Source organism: Lepisosteus platostomus, chromosome 7 (assembly GCF_059453375.1).
Source record: "Lepisosteus platostomus isolate fLepPlt1 chromosome 7, fLepPlt1.hap1, whole genome shotgun sequence".
Lineage (NCBI taxonomy): Eukaryota > Metazoa > Chordata > Actinopteri > Semionotiformes > Lepisosteidae > Lepisosteus > Lepisosteus platostomus.
In genome coordinates, this window is record NC_142617.1 from 55,562,677 (window position 1) to 55,581,687 (window position 19,011).

At 39.7% G+C, this 19,011-nt stretch overlaps 1 protein-coding gene across 1 annotated transcript in view; it reads right to left on the reverse strand.

Moving 5' to 3' along the window:
* Positions 1-18,745, reverse strand: part of rasgrf1 (Ras protein specific guanine nucleotide releasing factor 1) — a 49,141-nt gene extending 30,396 nt beyond the window's left edge. Inside the window, exons 1-2 of the mRNA XM_088641319.1 lie at positions 17,487-18,745; positions 965-1,071 (exon numbers count right to left, since the gene is read on the reverse strand). Of these exons, the coding sequence (XP_088497445.1) occupies positions 965-1,071; positions 17,487-17,762 (383 nt within the window). The 5' untranslated portion in view covers positions 17,763-18,745. The remainder of the gene's footprint in view (positions 1-964; positions 1,072-17,486) is intronic.
* Between the last annotated feature and the right edge of the window lie 266 nt (positions 18,746-19,011).

Consider the following 19,011-nt stretch of genomic DNA (forward strand, 5'->3'; position numbering starts at 1 on the left):
GGTGGTGGTGGAGGGGAGTCCCCATTACCCGTAAAGCGCTTTGAGTGGAGTGTCCAGAAAAGCGCTGTATAAGTGTAAGCAATTATAACAATTATTATAATTATTTAATCCTGCCCCCAGGTAATTAAAAGTTGCTCTAAAGAATTTTAAAAAGAGCAAAATAACAAAGAGTACAGAGGAAGAAGATGAAAAGCAAAGAAAAAATGATTTCGGTTTTTCTGTTGCCTAACCATCCACAATACCCAGCAATGCTGAAATACAAGTAACAATCACTAAAGTACATTTCCATTTTCTGTTCACTCTTTTGCATCTCTTCTTCAGCCTATGCAGAATATCCTTGCCATGTTCACATCTAATGAGTTGCCTTATCTTACTCACTAGGCAGCCTGATTAAATTCAGATTTGTATCTCATAGAGAGCTGAACTAAAGCACTCAGTACTAGTGGTTTTGCCAAATCCTGTATTAACATGTGATTCAGGCAGTGATAGTATGGAGATTATTGATTTGGTTCACTGATGGGTTGTTTAATCATGTGCTGGCAGTAATCTGAGCAGCTTTCTTAACTATTATTACAAATATTATAACTCAAAATAAACCCAGAACAACCATCCACCATGCCCTTTAACAATGGCATCTTACTCTACAAGAGGAAAAGGTGAAAGCAAAAACATTTGTAGAGATATAATGCTGGTTTCTGAATTGAAAAGATCTCAAATTGCAAAGGAGAATGCAACCCTCTGCACTTATTTAGCTTAGACTCTGTTCCCTGTTTGGTGACCTGGCTTTTCTTCTTGTGTCATCTGGAACCACTCAAGCTCCCTGTGCCAGATTTCTCATTCCGTGCTGCACTGAAGGAGAGGGAGGGGCCTGACAGAGTGAAGAGAGGAGAGAAGCAAAGCTTCATGGAGAGGAGGGGGAGGCGGAAGAGAAGTGAGAAGAGGTGGGTGAAAGCACTCTCTGTACCTTGCGTGTGTTATTGCTGCCACCCATTCATCACAGTCTTTCACATCCTCCGTGCGCAGCTCCAGTGCCTTCTGGTTGTCGTGGTTGAAGTTAACAGTGAAGTAGTACTGCAATAAAGGAACAAAGAGGATCAGTGGTTTGGGGTTTGTGCTCTTCAGGCAGAGTGGTCAGTGACTGACCTACAGACAACTCCTGGCTTGTGCACACCCAGCTGTTTCCATAAAGTAAGGCAAATGAAACGAGTCACTGTATTATTTGAAGAATATTGCATAATGTTGTGTGCTACTGCAATGCCCTTAATATGGCAACATTACATTTCCTTCTTTCATCCCAATTAAACTACTCCAATACTAGAAAAGGCATCTACTAAGGTAGACTACTCAACAAGCTTCAGAATGGCTGGAATTGTGTAACTCACATGCTCACGATAATGGCTCTGCCTTGGCATAAACTCTTACTCCTGCATTGTGTAAACTGCACTGGCCTCATGCAAACTTTTGAGTGAACTTTAAGGTTCTCCAATTAATAGTCCAACTCCTGGTCACCTTAAGAGCTTTTTGCACGTATATCTTCAGTACAGCTCATCACTTAGTCAAATATCTGCCGATCTGGGCCTTCTTATTCAACCTCAAACCAGCCAGTAGAATGATAAAGTTCTCTTTAAGGAAGCTTCCCAGTTGTGAAAGTCACTGCATCAATCCAGTAGACGCTCTGTGACTGTCCACATTGATTAAAACGTAAAGTAAGCCATCTTTTTACTTCAGTTTTTAAGGTTTAGTTTAGTTTAACTCTGAGTTTTTTTTTAACTGTTTATCTTGTGATATGTTTTTACAACAAATTGACTTTTTTCTTTGACACAATCATCCAAATGACACACATCAATGTCAAACCACCGTATCAAGAAAATAAGCTGCTTTGTAGAATGTCAGCCTGTCCCATTAAATTTCACAGTATAACTCAAAGCCATGACAAGAAATGTGGAAAGTGACATTTCTTTACAACAAAACTAAATTAAGACAAAACTTAGTTGTGTGTTTCTTCCTGAACAGAAAGAACAATGACTTGTCCTGTGTTACATTGTAGAGGAATGACTTTAAAAAGTACAAATTGTCACGCCCTCTGCAGCCAGAGGGCGCTCCTACTCTGTCCTGTCCCTACTTTCCTGTGCTTTGCTGTCCTTCCAGTCTCTCTCTCTCTGGGGCTATATATTTCCAGGTCTATCATTCACCTTCACTCAAAGGGTCTTTTTCCGCTCTCCTGCCATTCTACGGTTCGTCCCTTCCGACATCCGTGACACAAATGTCTTTAAATTTAGTAAAACATTAATCGTACATAATACACTTCAGCTCTAGAATTTAATATCTAATCGTATACAATAGTAAGAAAGCCAATAACTGCTATAATAACCCACAACAAAAATCTTAACATGAACAATGCTGGATATGTACAGTGTTCATTTGCAGTCATCATTCTGCTCAGAGTATGAATGAAAGAGAAATCAAATACACATGCAAAACTAAAGAAGGCAGAGGGTGGTGTTGGTATTGAGTGCCATGATTGAAAATAAAGAATTAGCCTTTGGTAAAAATGTCTTTTGATTATAAGCCTTAGCAGGAAATCAAAGAAATGATTTCAACTTTGAAATAAAAAACACACTAATACAGTACATAATAATAAAGTTTATTTTATTTAGAATTGTTATATAAAATATATAAAAATAATATATACTGTATAGTGTATTCTATTGTTCATCTATCTACACTTAAACGTCTTTCCCAATCATTTATAATCATCCAGTTTTGTGTATCCTATATAAAATGATGCTGTTCTGTACAGTTTTATTCTGTGGACATAGACTGCAGCATAGTGGGCAAGTCTCTGGGCCAATAACTGTTGGGTTGTGGGTTCAGGTCCCTGTGGCAGATGCTGTTGTTGCACCCTCCAGCAAGGTACTGTACCCTGACAGCTGTGGTTCAGCCAGCTGTGGAGATCTGTTTGCGTGAAGCACGGTCTGTGATAGACAGGCCTGCCATCCAGCTGGGGAAGTCTTGTGTTCTGTGATCACTTAACACCTTGGAAACCAGGAGAAGCTCTGGCCTGATGAGCTGTTGTGGCTCTAATACAGTGCATCTCTCTTACCTACAGTTTAAATTTGCAAGGGCACCTGTTTTGTTTTCCTGAACTGAATGAGTTCCATCCTAAGTTGTCTTTTCACATGGCTGAAACCCGCCCTGTTCTCCAGTTTTTTCTTCAGATTGGATGTTCTTCAGATTGGATTTCCAGCAGGAACAGGGGGTTTTCGACAGGCACTAGAGATCTGAATTGCTCTCAGCGATGCCTCTGCTGAGTGTGCTGAAGACACTCAAAGGAAAACGTCATGCAGTTAACTGAAGTACATAGAAGTGAGGAGCATTTTTGTTAATGGGGCACCAGACTGGGAGCTGTTCCAGCTGTTCCTTAACCACAATCCTGTCAGGAGGATTGACTCTTATCATGATTCCTATACTGATACTTATCAAAAGAACAATATATACATCCAGGTGGATGCTGCACATTGGTGGTGGTGGAGGGGAGACCCCATTACCTGTAAAGCGCTTTGAGTGGAGTGTCCAGAAAAGCGCTATATAAGTGTAAGCAATTATTATTATTATTATTATTATATGCAAAGAAAATCAGTCTTCCACCCATGCACTGCTTTGACTCAAGGTCACCATATTTTGAATGTCTAAAAGTTAGTTTACTGACATAACTCTACAGTATGTACTATGGAATCTCCACCTTATAACCCCCAAATCCTCCAATTTGGCCCCCAATCACCAGCAGTCATTATTTGACATGACACACTACACGTTCCATGGAACCTGACAGGAACGCTGCTGCTAATTGAAAAAGAGGTGTGTCTGCCTCTGATGTCTCTACAAGCCTGGTAAAGTCTCAGGAGCCTCTGTTAGCTGGACAATTGGCCATCTATTCCCAACCCTACTCTAGGGAACTCTGCCAACTGTGCGCCACAGCCTGGGGAAGCTTTTGGTTAGGAAACACAGATCGGAAACCAGCATCCAGAAACCACCAAATCTATTTTTCAAAACCTCACCCACAGCTTATGAGAGCTATATAAAAGGTACTGTTTATTTACAGCTAAAGGAACAGCCATTTAAGAACGTCATGAGTCTTTCATTCTAAACCTGCACGCAGCTCTGTACCTCTTGCTCAAACCCAGGACAGCACTGTGTACAGTGTGCTTCTGCACTCCTGCATGTCCACCTACACAGCTCTTTTCTATTCATACCAAAAGCATTGAGGTTAAACAATCGAAAAATAAAACAGCATCAGCCACGAAAAAAAAATATCTCCTTCCAGTCTCCCTGCTCATCTCCCGTGAGGGAAAGTGATTAGATCCATAAGCTGGAAATACATTACATAACTATATGCTACCTGTTACCTAGCAACTTATTTCTTGGCAGATCATGCTTTGCTCCATTTTGAGCAAGTCTTAATTCTTTATGTTCTACAATTGCCTTTCCCCAATTAATTATTATTACTTATTAGTATGTTTCTTTCAATTCTAGTTTAAACATTTTGTAGCAGGCATGCGATCTTTTAGGTGAAAAGAAAAAAATATAATCCTACTTTGATACCTACTGTGCTGAAAATACAAGCTGTATCTACAAATCTTCCAGTGTTTCAAAAGAAATGTCACCACAGCAAAGTAGACTTATTCAAGACATCTGTGAATAATGAACCATATCTGTCTATCACACACAATCTATGAGTTAGGATCGACGCTTCATTAACATTGAATTTAAAACATAGCTAACTGAGAAAATAGTAGAGAAAAATGGGAAACAGCATTTTTATGACATTTTGGGATTATATATTTCTTAACAATTGACGAGGTTACAGATAAGAAGGGGCCATTCTGCGCACTTACAGTAGCCACATGAGTGGTTACCTTGTTCCATACACCTTCAACCCTCTGGATAAAGCAGTGACTCCTGTTCTTAATTTTAAATGCAGTTTCATATAGTTTCCACTTGTGCCCCTTGGTCAGTGTTTTACTTTTCATTCCAAAAAAGTCCAAAGAAGTCTGCAGGGATGACTTTGCCAGTTTTTTGAAGATACAATACTTGTATCAGGTCTTCTCATAATCATCTCTTGTTCAGACTAAGTAGGTTCAGTTGTTTCAGTTTGTCAGTGTAGGACTTTTACTGAAGGCCCTTGAATTGCCTTTCTCTGGATGGATTCTAGAGCAGCAATATATTTTTTATAATGTGATCAAAATTGTACCCAATATTCTAATGAGGCCCTACTAATGCCTTATCCAATTTAAACATAACATCCCTTGATATAAATTCTACTCTGTTAACTATATATATTAGCATTTTGTTTACTTTTTTATTGCTTCTCCACAATGTTTAGAAGATGTAAATCATGTGTTAAGTCTTTAAGTTAAAAGAAATCTGAAAAGTCTTTTTCAGGCATAAATTTACTTCCTTAGAGTGACTGTCACTCTGGGACGTGTGAGTGTGTATGAAAAGCAAATACAAATTCATGTACAACTCATGTTGTATACTGTATGTCCATATATTATATTGCACAATACATCCCTGTGCATTTCATACATGTAAATAAAATTTGAAGCCACAGAGTTAAAAATGAAATCACAGCTCCACTCCAGCACAGCCTTTTGTAGCATCATTCTTGGGCTGGGTGGAAATGATCTTTGCCCCCTGTAACCTCATTAGTGCCCTGGTAGTCCTTGATATCAGTCAGTTGTATGCCTATATCCATAGAGATTCATCACACAGTATTTGATAGACTTTCATCTGGAAAGATGAATAACAAATGTAAATAATCTCGTACCATTATAAAATCATTTAGAGATTCCTCAGGTGTCCGCTCAAAGTTTTCTCCAGCTATCAGTTCAGCTTCTGTATAAAACCTGTTCTGTAAAACGGTGACTGCTCCTTACTCACGGTGCAGCTTTAACCTTTTCAAGTGCAATTTCCTATATGTGCATCTAACTAGTCCAGTTCACTGAATGTGGCTGCTCTGATAGATTATCTGCACTGCCTGCAGCAACCGCACAAAATGGAGCCTAATTTTGAAGCAGTCACAGATTCACACCTGCACTAACTACAGCCACCCACCTTCCTCCTCACTCCCAGCCTACTAATGAACCACCCAGGATTCTCATAATGTTTCATGCACATGGATCAGAAAGGGATCTTGCTTTAAAAAGTGGATTTTGTCTGTGAGGAGCTTGCATGTTCCTGTGGGTTTTCTCTGGTAGACTAGTGAGCAAAAATGGCCCTGTGATTGACAAAACCCTACTTCTGTCACCAGGACAACTAGATTGTTGACGATGGATAATGATATGGATGGTTATATGGGCCTAATTCGACAATATTTCTTAAAAAATAGACATACTGTAGAACACAGATTCAGAATGCATACAATTTTACAGGTGTAAAAGATAACTAAAAGAAGTGTGGAACAAAGTATAATTACCAAAAGAGGAAAGAAATTAAAATTGGAACGGGCAAGAGAATTCCAAGAAGAATGAATCATCAATGGACTAAAGAAACACTGGAGAGGATCAAAAGATAAGAAACAACCATCACCAGGATTCCCTTAAAGAAGCGAAATCAAAGTTCATAAACTAGATGATAGCACATGAAAACAGGCTGAGAATTCCTTCATCCAGGAACGGACTGACAACAACTAATGATGATGATGCAAGTACTATGTATCTCTTTATCTTCGCCTTCAAGCTAATATTCATCATGCCTCTAGAAATGAAGATTAAATTTACAGCTAATAAATCATATTCGTATGGTACCTAGGTTTCCTATTTCTTTTTCAGAAAGATAACAGTAGGTTAAGCAGGATTTTTTCTAAATTGTGTTCTAAACATAATTTGGTTAATGCTTTCCAGGATCCATTTTCCTGTTTTTATTTTTATGTAGAGGCAAGTAAATTGCACTACAATTTGATTGAATTAGGCTGGATACTGCAGAAATATTTTGTCACCCTTGCTCTGAAAGGCCAGCTGGAGTGAAGTATGAATTAACATGATGGGATCCTGTTCCGATAAAGAAATATTATTTATACTAATGTACCTCTACAGCACAAACCTGTCATTATCATCGATTGCTTTGGGTTTAAATCTTTTCAGAAAGGACAGTCAATAACATTCGCATATTCCATCAAACTTTGGATGAATAGAAGTTTATTACTATTTCTTTACTGGTAGAGCTCCACATCAGCTGTTCAATTTAACTAACCTGGTAAGGAAAAGTCTGTATATTTTCAGGGTCACATAAGACTGAATATCCTCTGTATGGGAAGTATTCCACAGTGAGCACGCACAGTGTTTGAAGATGATAACATGATCTATTTTCACCTTATATTCTTTCACTGAAATACTGTAAGTGACTCCATTCCACATTCCTGCAAATCTGTCTGTGCACATGATACAATCACACAGTGATACAACAATGCCTTTATATTGAGTCCTTGTGCTTTTTGAAAGCTTCTCAAGGATGTTTCATATTGACTTAGACTCTGCATGCCCTATTTATATTTCAAAGACTATTTTCAGCATTATCCATGTGCAAATTTAAAAGCATAAGGACTGTTTTAAATGACCTTTCAACCCATCTTGTTGGTCTCATTGCTGGTGGCTTATCAGGAGATATCATAGCATTTAAATATGCCCATTGCCAGCCCCAAATAAAACAAAACACACACCTGAGCAATGGCTTCAGAGCACGAAGGCTCACACGAACCTATTTTCAATTTCCCTCTTGGATTTGCTCAAATCTAATGAGAGTTCACCAGAAAACACTCTTTTAACTTCAAAGAAGGATCACCTCAAGTAATACACATAATAACAGACATGTTTCTTCTCCTTCATTTTCATAGCACTGCTTTAACACTCATCACAATGTCCCATATTTGGCTCAAACATAAATTTTAAAAAAACTTGTTTTTGTGATGACATATCCATTAACAAATAGTGCTGATGGAACACAAGCTTAAATCCTATTCTGACATACATTAATACTGTACATTAAATAAAGTACACAAGAAATCCAAACTCTTAAGTGCATGTTATGTGTATAGCAATATAAAACATACCATTTTCATTTTTATTTCATTACAGTCTTTAAAATGTGAAATTATTTATCAGATCAAAATTACTGTTTTAGGAAAATTGCTGTTTGGTCTAACTAACCTGGTGAGAAAGCATGATTCGTCTACTATGAATTAGCACTGCTCAGTGGAAGCAGTTACCTTACTCTTCAGTTCAGCACACCCAATGTTACAAAGGCCTGTAAGTGTGTTGTCCCCATTACTCAATTTTCAGGCCCCTTGCTTGTTAATCTTTATTAGATCCTTGCTCGAGCATCATCCACTTCTGTCTAGCTTTCTCCTTGGAAGACCTCAATATACTAGGACGACTATCAGCACAGCTGCATCTTTTCTACAATCATACTACCCTCATCCAAGTCATTAACTTTATTTTATACAATACCTTTCCTTGCACATCTCAAGGTGCTGTAAATGAAACAGTATTGTTCTAGTGCCGTGGAGTCAGTCATGATTGTAGTCCCTCCCCCTTAAGGGCGCTCCGGCTCTTTCACTTCTGACTTGATTTTGTGCACCTGCCCCCTGTTCCAGCCTCCTATCCAGCCCACCTTAAAAGCCAGACGCTCACTCTGTTCCGGGCTCTGCATTAGTTCCTGTACCAGGCGAGTTCGGGACCTGTAGCGTCTGGTCCCGTTCCCCCCGACCCTCCACAGGATCCCGCTCCGGATTTTAATCCCGTTTGTCTTCGTCTCCGATGGACCGCCCGACTCTGGACATTTGCCACATCTTGGATTTCCCTCTGGACTTTCTTTTGGACAGTTTGCCTTGGATTCACCCCCCAGAACACCTGCGCACCTTGGACACGCCCCCTGTTTTCATTCCTGACCCCCTCTTTTTCCCCCCATGTTTTCCTCACTCTACCCCGGATTGTGTTGTCTGCATAGGGTCTGGAAAGAACGCCTCCGTTACAGAGTCACTCAGCAACAACAAATTGATTACTCAAATAAAAAGCAGTATCTTAAAATATCCTGTCTTCTTTCTATTGCATTAAAGATGCAGAGACTCACCAGAATCACTCCTAACAGCGCAGAGAAATGAGGTGTGGTGATGAGCTTCCTTTCCTCACTGGGATGGATGGTAATGAACCCATGGAAGGGCCAAATCATGGCACTATTCATGGGAACTCAGATGCGAGTTCGCAACGACAAAGTCACAAAAGACATTTACAGCACTTTCACAAAGTTTGCGATTCGGTGCTTAATTTGAAATTTGTCATTTTTTCCCCAGAACGTCAATTAATTCATTTTGTTACCGAGATTTATCACCAGTCTAAAGAACTGGGACTGCAGTTCCCCTTTTTAAGTAGCCAACATGCTGACCCTGCAAGCATGGTACAGGTGTCCTGTCTGAGTTGAACCCACAACCCTGTAGCTAAGTGCTAAGCATCCGTGTCAGGTTATGTTCTCAAATGGTTAGGGTCCTCCTGGTTAAACAACTAAGCTAAAATAAGAGGGAAAAAATAATTTCTGATAGTATGTATGTCTTACTAAAGAAATAATGGAAAAAGTATCACAGCACATGAGCATGTCCAGCAGAGTGGAGTAAGAAAGATGTGAATTCCTTATAGCTCAGCTCTGCTGGTCAACAGAATTAATTAAATCCATGTATCAAACCATATCTAACTGAGATGATGACTAATTGTATTGAGCTAACAGTAAATCCAGTGAGCATACACACAGATCAGGATGGCAACAAGGGAAAGAGCTTGTTGTTTCAGTTTTAAAAACAACTACAGTATGCCAGTTTGTAAGGTCCTTACAGATAAATAATTAATCTGATTAATAACAGCTTGAATTACAATTTAGGGACATCTGTAGAGTGAATGAAATAACTTCCAAGGTCAGTACTTATGTACGGTACTTGTGTTATAAGTGACTAAAGTAAAGTAAAGTCAGAATTAGCTCTTCTAGATAACATATGAAAATTATCCAGTTTTCATTGTATACTGTATCCCAGGGCGGACCCTAAACCCAAGGACCCAAGTCATGCTTTATAGTGATCATTGTCAGAGGCCTAGTCCTGGTTTTGAGCATAAAACAGTCTCTCTGGTCCAAGTATATGTTTGAAAGTGTAGATCACAGCCTGTCTTTCTATGCGGTGAGGTGAACGAGTGGAGCTTTAGAAAGCCCTTAAAAAGCCCATCATGTACAGTAACTACACGGCTTCTGTTAGTGTCACGCCTTCAGGCTGTATTGACGAGATGATGCACCACGCTGTGCTCAGAATTTTGCTGCTTTACTGTATCTCTCCCTCCACACCTGCGTTGCACAACTTCCTGAATCACAGTATCTTTAGCTCTGTACTTTTCAGTTGTAAAGGATCAAGAGTTTTTAAGTATCATATTTGGTACAGGAATTAGCTTAAGTGGTGAGTTTGTAAATTTTCAGATGATAAAATGTGTGGACTGGAGGAATCCAGAGTCACAGATATCAGCCAGGGACACTGCCTTTCCATAGAGCTTTGAGGGTGCATGTGGACGTGGCAATTCTATAGCATATCACCCCACACACAAATATCACACACATGTCTGGATCTCTTAATGTGTAGCAACATTCCACTGTCTCTCATTCATTCTGTTTTATTCTCTATTGAAAACTAAAACTAAGTAAAGCAGCTAATTGTTGATGCTTAGACTTATTAGAAGAAACCATTTGGATGTTAAAAAAAATTATATTGCAGAATCCTCCTCCATTTTCTCACACGTTGACCTGCATACAAATGGTAGAGGGAGTCTGATTTAAGCTAGCCAGCCATGTGGATGAAGCTGATACTCTGGCTTCTTTCAAGAAATGGCTGGATGAGATCCTGGGATCTACTAACTACCAAACAGCCCAGACAGGCCGAATGGCCAACTCTCATGTCAAATGTATATTCTTATAAGGACACTTTTGACTCTAGATTTCCCTTAAGTACCAACGTTGCTAAATATGTCTTCAAGTTCTGTTTTTTTTGGGTGGTGAGTATATCACAGTCTTTGGACCATAACATAGGTTTTTTTTTCCTTTGGTGAAAAGTTGTGGTTACATTTTCCTGGAGTTTTTAACAAATGTGTGTGAAGGAGGACAACAGCCATGTTCAAGCTGTCAATAATTCATATTCAATCCTGACATACAGTAATTTCCTCACCTAAATCATTATAAATACTGTAATTAATCCCCTTCTCTCTCTCACGTACATCTTTTGCATCCCACCTCCACCCAATCTCCACCTCTGCAGCTGCCCCTTGGTCACCCAGCATGGGGGCCCGGTCTCCTTGTCCTCTGGCCAGGAGGTCAGCCCTCAGCCAGGCAGGTTGAGCCAAATAAATTAGGACTTGCACATGGTACAGCATGGTACAATGGTAATTCTGCTAGTGGAAATCAACTTTGAGACAATGGTTCGGAATGTGAAATATTGAAAAGGTCTGGAGAATATCCATCTAAAAGAAGAACACAACCAAAGACGATTGTTTTATTGAAAAGCCTTTTTCAAAACCTAATGCTTAGAGGTGAGTAAAGCATGAGCAGAAGAGTAATATTAGACGATTAAAAATTTCATGGCAGTATATTTAATTTGTCTCCTTTTATGTTAAAGTGTTATAAAGTAGTTCATATTTCTCAATGTTACAAAAAACAAACTCAGAAATGACTGGACCTCGCTGTACAAAATGGACTTTAAATTACAGGCATGGAGAGAGCAGTGAGCCCACCCTCAGAGGGAGGGTAGGAGGAAAAGCATAGTGTACCCACTTCCTAACAGGAACAGTCCCCTTGAAGAGGCAGAACATCTTTAACCCAGCTTGCATTTGCATTAATAGCTGAGGCGCGATGCAAAGCCACATTGCACACTCATTGGCCCCTCCACATTGCTTTTTCAGATGCAAATAGGAGTTGCCATAGTAACTGTAGTCTCTAATGCAGTTATTTTTAAATAAGGAAAAAAGACATTTAAAAAGTGGAACATTCAGTCCAAGCATATAACCCTCCCCCCCAAAAAAAACAACAAAAAAAAAGAAACCCTTTGCGACATCATAAGGAACAGAGCACCTTGGAGGGAGCCTCCTGACAGTCTCAGCCTTTGACCATTTGCCCCCCATTAGCCAAAGAGATAATACTGGCTCTTCAGCCCAGTGATTACCCAGGTTGCACAAAACAAGACGATTTGTAATTTCTATACTGGGGCCAGTTTTCATTGTCTCTTGATGTGGTATTTGGATGCGCTGGGGGGGGGGGGGGATGGCTCGATATTCACTGAAACTTCAGCTGTTCAGATCACCCTCTTTCTCACACACCATGCTAAAGAATTTTAGAGCCTATAGTTAATTCTCCAGCTTGTTTTTGTCTCATTATTTTACCGAGTAGTCTAGCTCAATCAACAATAAATTCTCGTTTACCATGCTGGAACGCAGAATCGGTTGTGTTTATTACAGCTGTATTTACTACAGCAATCTGAAGGAAGGATCTCCCTCAGCAGTTTGAAAGCAGCACATTACCTGGAATTTGAACCAATGACACTCTCCTCAGGACCATAATCACCACTCCCTTGAACTTTGAAAGCTTGTTTAGTTTTTCATGTGTTGTAAGTTTACACTTTCTAAGAAGTCTTTGAAAGTAGTCGTCTGTTCTGAGTCCTGTGTTCTGTACATAAATGTTTGATTTGATTGTAACCACTGTCAACCACCATTGGTTGACACATTGGTCATTTTCTTTCTTACCATAAACCCGTGAAGAGCAGTCTGTGGTACCCAAGAGCTGCTGGAACATGGCTCACCAGCCTCCAGTGAGCACTACACTCCTCTCTGCTTCTTCTCTTTTTGCCTTCTAGAGACCCTGCTCTTCTCTGGAATTCTGGGAAACACTATATACTATGAAGTGATTGCTGCAGTGACATAATAACTAGGTTTATAAAATCCTTTTGTTGAGTAGTTTACATAGAGGATGGAGTGCATATTAATTTTGGATAGAAACTTCATCAGGATTTTCTTCATCTGAAATGAAGTTGACATCAGTACTGTTGTTGAGGATGCTGACCTGAAACTCTGGACTGAAGTTATTTCAGTTATTAATAACATCATTATTTTGATGAATGTATTAAATTAACATATGATTATTTTTGTCAGCTTGGTGTGTTCTCCGTACCAGAAACATTTTTCCTTGTGTGGAACATTGGCAGGTTTGAGTTATATCTCTATCTGATGCTAAAACAATTATCAACATCTTTATTTTGTGAAAATTGAAGTATTGTATCCCTCTCCGAACAAAAGGCTTGATAAATGCTTTTATATAATCACCGTTAAACTACTGCCATTGCTAGGGTGTTAAATAAGCTTCAATATATCCAGACCTGAACTGATAACTAAAACTACTGGCTACACTATGAAATTTAAGGTACATTTTCAGATGTCCATACTCGTCTTTGAGGCACTGAATGGTTTAGCTCCATGTATTTTTGAAGTCTTATTTGATGAGTACAAGACAAGTTAATCATAATCATAGTTCTGCTCATCTACAGGTCATTTTTTAACAAAAGCCAATCTCCACACAATGAGAGGCAAAGCCTCCTTGTTCAGCTCCATGATTGTGAAATGCATTACTTGAATCCATTAGAAGACTGGATGGGCATTTTTACAAAGTAGCTGTGGGCATTTTTACAAATGGCTTAAAGATTTGTATTTTTGTGACAGGGTTTAATGAACATTTTGTTCTACTCTAAGTTTTATCTGGCCAGTTTACGGTGTGATGTTTTACCTCTCTTACTGTTTTAATTATGTGTTTTATGCATGCACTGACAAACAGCACTTCCAGGTTTTTGATATACTCTTAGAAGTAAAAAAGATTATTGAGTATTATGTGAGAAAGATGCAAGCAACCAAATTGGCATGGTGTGGAGATCTGCACTTGTGCACTTTTCCGCACTTTTTATTACCAGTATTGCCATCGCATGTCATTTATCCTAACAGGTCTCTGTTCACGTATTGCTTCCCGACTGATTGCATCCCTATTGCAGCATCAATACAAGACCTGCACTATGTCCATGGACAAGCTAATACTAATACGCTTTAAAGACTTGATAAAGCAGAGGAAACAAGTATAGGAACATGAAACATGGCCCTTGGTGTTATAGCAAGATAGCTCTCTCTCACTTTTAATCAGGTTTAATTTAAAAGGACTCTGATGCTTAAAAGAGATGCTGTCAGCAATAGGTTCTTGGTGTTAGCTTAAATTCTCATTGCAGATGAGGGGTGAGGTTGCTCATTTGCCAAAAAGGCATTGATTTGTTTGTATTCTTGCTCGTGATGAGCCTTTCTAATGAAACTGTTTATACACTGGGCAGATCAACGCGATTAATGGACGTGCTTGTATACACTTGCAGTAAAAAAAACAAAAACATCACACTGATTTTTTCGAGCTCCATGTCTTGGGGTCTGTCTTTTCTCCAGTTTATGTTTTGTACGTGGATGAACAAAAAAAGTCCCACACTGAATGACTTTTCCAATATGTCTGGGACAGCGAGTCAGCTAGCTTCTCCATAACACACTGGTCTGTTAAGGTTTCCTGCCTTCTAGATAAAATGTTCTGCTAAAGGTGGTTTTCAGTGCAGACCATTACAGATGCTAATAATATTAATAATAAAATAATCACTGTCACAGAACTGAATATTCACATTGTTCCTTTCAGTAAAGAGAAGGAGTGGGTGGTGGATGTGTGTGTGTGTACAAGGGACCAGAAAATATACTTTTTCTTTTACTTTATTTATCAATTAATTGTACAACTCAATCAATGGAAGGGTGATTATTCTTTTGCTCCTGGGAAGCTGCTCTAATGCCCTTTTAATTAGAAATGCTGACAGCCCTTCAGCCCACATGCTGACAGTGCATTGGCTGAGGGATCTCCTTGTCATTGGCCTCTCTGGGTGAACAGCCCCCCCGCCTCTCCACACACCCCCGGCCTCACACCTGGTGCCCCTTGCCTCTAGGAGAGACGGGCAGGGACCGTGCCGCCTGCTCTCAGCACTGCTGTCCCTCGAGCATCAGTCGAGGGCTCTTATCTCCAGCCCCCTGCAGTCCTCTAAACTCCCGACGCTCTGCAACCTGTGGGGCAGCAACTCCTTCCCTCCTCGCTGCTCAGTCTCTCCCATCGTCCAGTCCCTGCAGCCAGCTGCAGAGGGGCACCTCCAGGGGGAGCCGCTCCTTGTGTCAGGCTGTGTCTGCACTGTCCAACATCTCGCCTGTCTCACAACAGACTACCGCATATAAACAAACTGTCTGTGCAGACCTTGATGTCAAGTAAACTCCCAATGAACACTGATCCCCTCTTGTATTATTCCAGCTTATAACTAGCTCCTTGGATTATGTCAAACCACAGCCTTGCATGATATGAGACAACAGAAATCAATCGGTAATCTCAGGGCAGCCTTTCACTTTTTTTTCCAGTTTAAGTACAGATGGATTGTGGCAAAATATAACTAACATCAGGGTGTGCTGTCACCTGCTATTTAAAGGAGGGAGAGACACTTTATTGCCCTTTAAAAAGGCCCAGGACACAGGCAGACACACAGTTAAGAGTCCGTGGTCTGTGTGCTGTTGCAAAATGAGACCAGAGCAATTTCCAATAATCAGGTAAACAAGCCCTTAATAACCTATCTAACGAATGATTCTGTCCCAATATTGGATTCATTTTCACCATGTGTCATCACAGCCTCTGCTGATTGTTACAGGAGACACATTTTTCACACTCCGCATTTAAATGGATGTTTTTGCGTGTAGTGAAGCAGGCAGACAGGATCTGAAAGGCATTTTATTGAAAAGAAGCACTATTAGAATTGATATTGTTATATTAGGGGCATACAAATATTATATACATGTAAGCTGAAAACTGTTACATAATGTATAATGTACTAAGAATGTCACACAAGCACTGCTTCACTTTATAAAAGTGTATTTTACATTTATTTATTGTGTAACATTTCACACAATGGCTGTTTGAAATAGTGCAATGTGTGGAGTTTAAGGTTCTGTTATTCAAACATTTCCTTTAGTTTCTATTAAAAACAAGAGCTATGTGTACCCCTCTACTTGATATCGTACCTATTTAAGTTTTTTATGTACTTTAATGCTACACTTTTTACAGTGTCCTGAAACCTATTGTTTTGGAACCTATTGTTGAGCGTTTCACATTTGCCCTGCAAAAGCCTTTTAACACATGGTAGTCTATCTCTGTCGAAGACAATTGAAGACAACAGACTAGAGAAATGAGTACGTGGACCCTATAGCAGATAGCAGCATTTTCTAAAATTAAGCCATCTCAGAAAAGGACCACTACATGCTTGGCTGGTTTAAAAGAAACACACTGATTATTAACATCTCGAATAAACGGCTTCTTGTTTTGGGCTCTAGATTGACCATGTCCATGTACTGTAGGACGATATTAATATAGAGGATTATTAAGACTGGAAAACGATATAAAGGGAGATCATTGCACATTTCCCGCCAGATGGCACTCTAGAGACTCGTCCAAGTGCATAATTAGACTTTATTACCCGTAAAAAATAGGGGAACAACTATTTCCCGAAAAATCAGAACTTAATTAGCTAAGCAACGTTTATTTTTACGATATCTGAAGCTATGATTTACATACGTTCTTTTGACTTCACTGTGTCGAGAATACTTTTGAATTAAGTTATTTACAGTTAAATTATGCTAATTAAAAACAAATCGATTATGTTCGTTGGAAAAGATAGGCGAGTGTTTTTTTTTATCCAAACGTGTCCGTGTAAGTTAACGCACTGAACCAAGCAATTAGATGAGATGTCACATTCATCGATGTTTTGATAAGAGCTTTTAACCTGAAATTATTTGTACGTTTATACAGTTCCTACACGTTTCCTAGCGGGTCTGGTTTTCTATTAGTTGATGTAATTACGTTCTGCCACAGATGAATTTGCTGAACTGAGGTCAGGCGCGAGGTTTGCGGTTCCTCTGCGTCGCCTTGAAAATCAGAGCGCGCGGCCGCCGGAAACCCAGTGAGCTCAACGCACATCACTCAGGACGAACACAGGTACACGTCTAAGTGCGGCACAATTACAAAGGTCTCCTGTGGACCTGTTTCTGGGCTGCTCTGCCTGCGCCTTCCTCGCATTTCATTGCAGTGGCAGCGGTTTGCAGGTGTCTGCAACACACACGCACGCATCAGATCATCTGTCCCACATGCAATTAAAGGTGGGGGGAGATCAAGACGTACGGGCTCTATATTATATTCACGAAAATAAACTATGATCTATTGAATGTATATACTTCTTGAAAGCTGGCCACCCCCTCCTCCTCCCTCAAGAAAGTAGAAATATACAGAATAAAAAAACGTTTAGGTTTCTTGCATCGACGCCTTCTTACCTGTTTTTCTAAACATTCCTTGGCTGAGAGAGACGGTTTCGGCGACGGTGCCCTGTCACAAACGCATCCTTCCAACAGGTATAATCCTGAGGGCCGAGAGCTGGAATCGTTCTCAAAATAAAACAACATATTCTGCAGCAAAGCGAACCATTTGGTGTGCCATTTTGTGTTGTCCGAGCTCTTCTTGCTCAAACATCCTCGCCTCGTGCCGTCCTTCTTTGCCAAAAGACCCAGGTAGGTGACATGGCCATCATTAAGTCGAATTCCTTTCTGCATTTTTGTTCTGGAGCCACTGGGGAAAAAGGCTTGTTGATCCTTACATCTTCTCCGTGTCAGATCTCCAAATAGATGTGCACTTTCTTAATTAGCAGGAAACTATAGCCTGCTGTACCCATCCACTGGAATCACGCCACTGGAAAAAAAAAATGATTCTACCATCCAAAATATGAGACTTGAATTGGCTGAATTTCCAAATTCCACATCTCTGGCCAGATCATAACGCTCACAATTGCAGTACAACCGTGCCACTGAGCAGAATAATTTGCTGGGTGGCTTGTCGTTCTCTTGCTAAAGTCTTAACAGAATCCAGAGCTTACAGTATTGAGAGAAGCAGAGCAGTCATGTGATATGTCTCTGGAAAAGCGAATTTCAGTACCTCGGACAGCGAAATCCACATTGGCGTGAACTTGGCGTGTCGAAATGTCACGGACTTGGTTCGATCGAACACCAACGAAAAGGAAAACTTTAAAAATCTGATCCAGGCACACTCGAGGTAGCCTGATTTTGACGTGATGCATTTTTACGTGCTGGATCCGATCATTGGAGAAAACAGTCGAGCTTTCAGGATGAATACACTTAAAATCCGCATCATTTCACTTGTCTCTTCGTTGTTTAAAAAAACATTTATCTCAGTCATATGTCCTTATATATATATCGCATTTCTAAGTGATGAATACCACATAACGCTTATTTATGTAAAAAAAATTACGGGACTTTTTCATACGTGTTTTTAAAAGATATGATCCCCATTATAAAACAACGTGTCTCTCTATAATCGGAGAGCTACAATAAAACTAAATTTATTTTAGAGAAAGCATATAGTATTATAACTCAATATCTATCAGATGTTTAATACTTTATATAAACACCGTGAAAAGCGAACCTCAGGTAAGGAGAACATTAGCTTACACGCCTAACAGGCTGTGGGAAACCTTAATGACAGTTATTCCGTTTTTATTTTTAGAAGCTTCTCGCCCACGTATTTGCCTTGCCTTTATTACTCTTCGTCCTATCTGATTCAAGGAGAATAATGTCTGTGTTGTTGCTAAAGGCGTTCTGTCTCCTCGTTCTGCACAGCCCGTAATAGTATCCCGATATGGTAAAATATCGGGGGGTGACGATGATCAAGATTTTACCTCAATACTTTTTTAAAAAAATAGAGCTTGAATATCTACTTCCAAGCAGGAACTGTAATATTTATTTTAGATATCCACGGCAAACAATTAATTGCATGGAAGTGGATAGG